The following is a 4,223-nucleotide window of genomic DNA, read 5'->3' on the forward strand; positions in this document are numbered from 1 at the left end:
CGAATTTGGACCTTTTTAATTCAATGTTTGTATTTATTATTGCCACTATAGAAAAGAACAAGCCACTTTAGCGATCTGCATGATATATATACTATGTTATGTACAAACATAGGTACAACATTTTTTAGGGTTCAATTTAAGCTTCCAACCACACAACTAAGCGATGAAATTATACTATGAGGCATTGATTTAAATTGAGGACATGTGCTTGATGATATCAGAGAAGATATAACTTAAAAATATGGTATTCGTATGAAAGTTGTAAGCTATGGAATTGAATAAACTTTCTTCTTGGACTCTCCCGATGGCAGCTTCATCGTCATCCATACAATAAAAAGCAAGATGTAATATTTCAATATTGAATTTGCTATATCCTATAACTGAATTTTACGTTTCTAAACATGCTTAGAAACTACTTTATAGTGTTATTTTATTCCCCTACCTGCAATAATATTGTAATTGTGATAAGTAATACACGTTCTTGCACCATATTTGCACTGATTGCGTAAAGATGTTATGAAGCAATTACTGTTTCACATCGAAATGTATACGTACCTATTGTTAACATATGATGTGATAAGACATGAAAAGGAGAGTTATTATTTTATTATAAATAATATGCTTTGATGCGACATCATATCTGTTGACGCTAAATATGTGGAAAAATAGGCAAACAGTAAATTTCATTTTTAAAACATCAAAACTGTTGAACATATCTAACCAGTCCAGAATTGATAACGTCTTCGCAAATATGTAGAATATCTCAAATGCAGTCCAAATTGATATTGTGAATTTGTATGAAGTGTGGGTTCTCGATGTAGAAAAATATGCAAAGATACTGTTTCAACTATTTGGTCTAGTCAAACGAAGTAAACATAACACATTTTAATATTTCCTCTAATGAAAAGAATATTAAAATAGGCAAGGGGAAATGAAGCTACGATTTAAAAAGTATTAAGAACAAAATAAAAATAAAAATAACATAAATGTTAGAATTCGAATCTAAGACTATACCTCTTTTCGTTTAAACTATATCCAGATCTATTAATCCCTCATTTAATTCCTCATTTTGGTGTTGTGCCTTATTATGTATATGTACAAGTTGACAAATTTCTTTCTAAAACTGTTATGTTTTATTTTGAAGGCCTTGAATAGACCAGTTTCGCCAGTTTCGAAGTCAAAGTTAAAATGTGCAGAATGTATTCATTGATAACATACTATTTAGAATTTATTTACGTTCCAAAATTTTTTAATCAAACTTTACATGCATATGTATTTTACTTATTATTTGCTTTCTATAAGCAGAATATCGATTAGTAGGTAGGACCTGAGTTAACCGCTGAAAAAAGTTAACCGCTCTCTGGTTTACAGGCAAAAAAAAAACAAACAAGCAAAGCCGATACTATGTCAACAACAGCCACAAAAGCACAAAAATAAAGTTCTAGAATAAGGGTATAAGATAGAGAAGATACTCTCTTAGTCTAAGGCCCGAAAAGCGAAACTGCCAGTCGAATGACTATGGGAAATTCAAATAATAATAATAAGTCAGGTTAAGTTGGAGTGGCGGCTCAAACCCTGCTTAAGCTCAAATAATGGCCCATTGTAGTACCAGAAGTTAGACGCGGAAAGGCACCTTAACCTCCAGACCAATGTTAAAGTGAATGTATACATGGTCCGAGAAGTAACAGCCCTATTACACGGACCAATTGGTAAGAAATTGTGAGAAGTGTCTACTTATAAGGTTAATGGTCAAGAACTTCCCTTCTATTTGAAATTATGATAGTTAATCACCATAGTAGAGTTTATTCATTAAGAACGACCAGCGATTCGAGAAAATCCGCTTGGGATCACTAACCTTTACGACGTTCCAATCATGAGTCAGCAGTTCGGTATGGCTCGCTTTAAGAAAAGCTAATATATTCTTCGGCTTGGTTAGCTCTGAAAGTAGCCAAACTTTGGAGCGAGGACATTGTAAAATTTTATCCACAGAAACAACTTAAGGCTATGCGCCATGCCATTGTGGTCCAAGCTTTTAGATTGTTATTTTATAGAGACTGTATAGACTGTATCATGACAGCTAGGTGAGGGTATATGGTGAAGTAAATCCCTCCATGTAAACTTTGAGGAGACTCTGCTCAACCATCTTCCAGTTAGCTAGAGAGATGGTGCCATTACTGTTACCACTGTCAAGTATGGCCCAAGTCAGGTTTATTTTTATGAACTGACTAAAAGGTCTGAAGGTATTAGGCCTTCAGAACTCTACTAGATGGGAACTCTACTAGATGCGAACTCTACTAGATGTAGCACCAGACTAGACCAGGAATGTTAGTTTCTAGGATTTCATTGTATACCACTATCCACAAATAAAAGCCCAGAATGGACCCTCGTGCTACGCCTGAAATAATGCACTTTTAATTTTGTCCTCTCTGAGTGTTTTAGACAAGTATCCGATCTCGTAGGTAGCTGCACAGCACTTTCATTAAATAGTACCACTCCACGCTATTGAATTATATTCAAACATCAATCGCTACGAAACTACTTTCCGCAAGTAATGGTATCATATCTGTGCTGTTTATAAGGTCTTTAGTATATCTTCTGTAACTTCTAGTGTTAATCTCCCATTCCTAATGTCACATCATCTGTGAAATAGGTCACCAATATAATTTAGCATCACTACGAGTAGTGAATTTATTCATATTTGTGTTATTTTGACGAAGACAACGTACATAAAGTACGTGCATTTTGCAGTAGAAACAAAAAAATATGTTTTGATAATTACAATGGTGTTGTTGATTTCAAACGGTATCGTAGTTGTTTTAAAAAACTTTAAATTGTAGCTAATAGAGCAGTGTTAATTAGATTTACAACAATACGTGATGATTTTTAATTGCTTATTTTACTTTCATGAACTTGTAAAAATCAGTTAAATTTTTTTCGGCAAATGGTACTGTGACAATGGAATGTAGTCTATGATTTGGGTTTGATTCATCTACTCTTTCAACTAATTTAGAAGCTTTATGAATTTATGATCAGTGTTTACAGCGCAAACTGCTTTATACTAATAGGATAGGATGCAGTTGTGCGGGTTATCTTCTACACGGCGATATTATAGATGAGATATTTGCATTTAATATGTATCTTGTCATCTACGGCGACAAAACGACCATTAATTATCTACTGTTGTGAATATGGATTCTTGAGCACACTTTCGTACGTTAATAACGTACCCGAAATTATAGTAACACGTTGAATACGTAGAATACGCAACTCTGTCTGCAAGTCTAGATGGGAGTTGATTAACATGCTTAAACATAATGGCTTTGATCGTGACCACAACAGGATTTTTTCTTGCTCAATTGCTTCTAATCTATTTTTGAACTTTTTGACTGTTGCGATCAATAGGCTGTGGTCAAAAGGTGAGATGCATACGAAGTTATTTACCTAGGGTTGCAATAACGATGACAGTATGGTGGCTGCCCATCTCAAGCTTTGAACCTTACTACTGTGCGTACTTGTCAAAATCAACGTCAACAATTGACACTATACCCCAGTTAGCTTCAGTCAACCGATGAAGACATGATTGCTTAATGGCACTCAATGTACTCTCAATTATTTGAGACATTGTTCTTAAAAAGTGTTTTATCTTATAGGCCTTATTATTTGCTAGTGCCATTTTTTCTCCTCGTTCTAAATTTTTGTGACCTTCAATTTTGTAATCTCTTAAATTTTTTTTTTTTTGTAATAGGCGCACCAGCACTTAATACTGTTTTATATTTCAGCGGTTTATTGCAGTTTTGTACAAATACAGAAACCATAAAGTTAGTTGATTGTAATTCACGGAAAAAAGATTAAGCATAATGGAAGAGACGTCGTGTTTAAATTAGTATGCAGAAGGTTTCTTTCGACTTTATGTTTTTTTTTCTTTCATTGCTTTATTTATTGAATCTTTCTAAATAGAAATTTACAATAATTTTGCGAATCTTAAAAAACTGACATGTATGCTATTACACTAGGGTATTCATATTTATCAATGACTTTCTTTTAAGGCAATTTAGTGCAGATGAAGAAGATAAATGTCGAACATGAGGATTTGGTTGCCACTTGTGTCTTTCTCGGAATTTATGTATATATATCGGCGAATAACTTCTTTAACAGTTGGTAGATTTAGGTCTTTGTGCAGGTTTTTGTTTTTGACATACCACGGAACTTTAATATGGGATGCA

The 4,223-nt window shown here is 33.7% G+C and overlaps 1 protein-coding gene across 1 annotated transcript in view; it reads right to left on the reverse strand.

The window, feature by feature from the left end:
* LOC119675230 (ceramide glucosyltransferase-like) overlaps positions 1-3,622 on the reverse strand; it is a 10,354-nt gene extending 6,732 nt beyond the window's left edge. The window contains exon 1 of the mRNA XM_038086419.1: positions 3,513-3,622. Coding sequence (XP_037942347.1) covers positions 3,513-3,622 — 110 coding nt within the window. The remainder of the gene's footprint in view (positions 1-3,512) is intronic.
* Positions 3,623-4,223: the final 601 nt, after the last annotated feature.

Source organism: Teleopsis dalmanni, chromosome 2 (genome assembly GCF_002237135.1).
Source record: "Teleopsis dalmanni isolate 2A chromosome 2, ASM223713v2, whole genome shotgun sequence".
In the NCBI taxonomy this organism is placed as follows: Eukaryota; Metazoa; Arthropoda; class Insecta; order Diptera; family Diopsidae; genus Teleopsis; species Teleopsis dalmanni.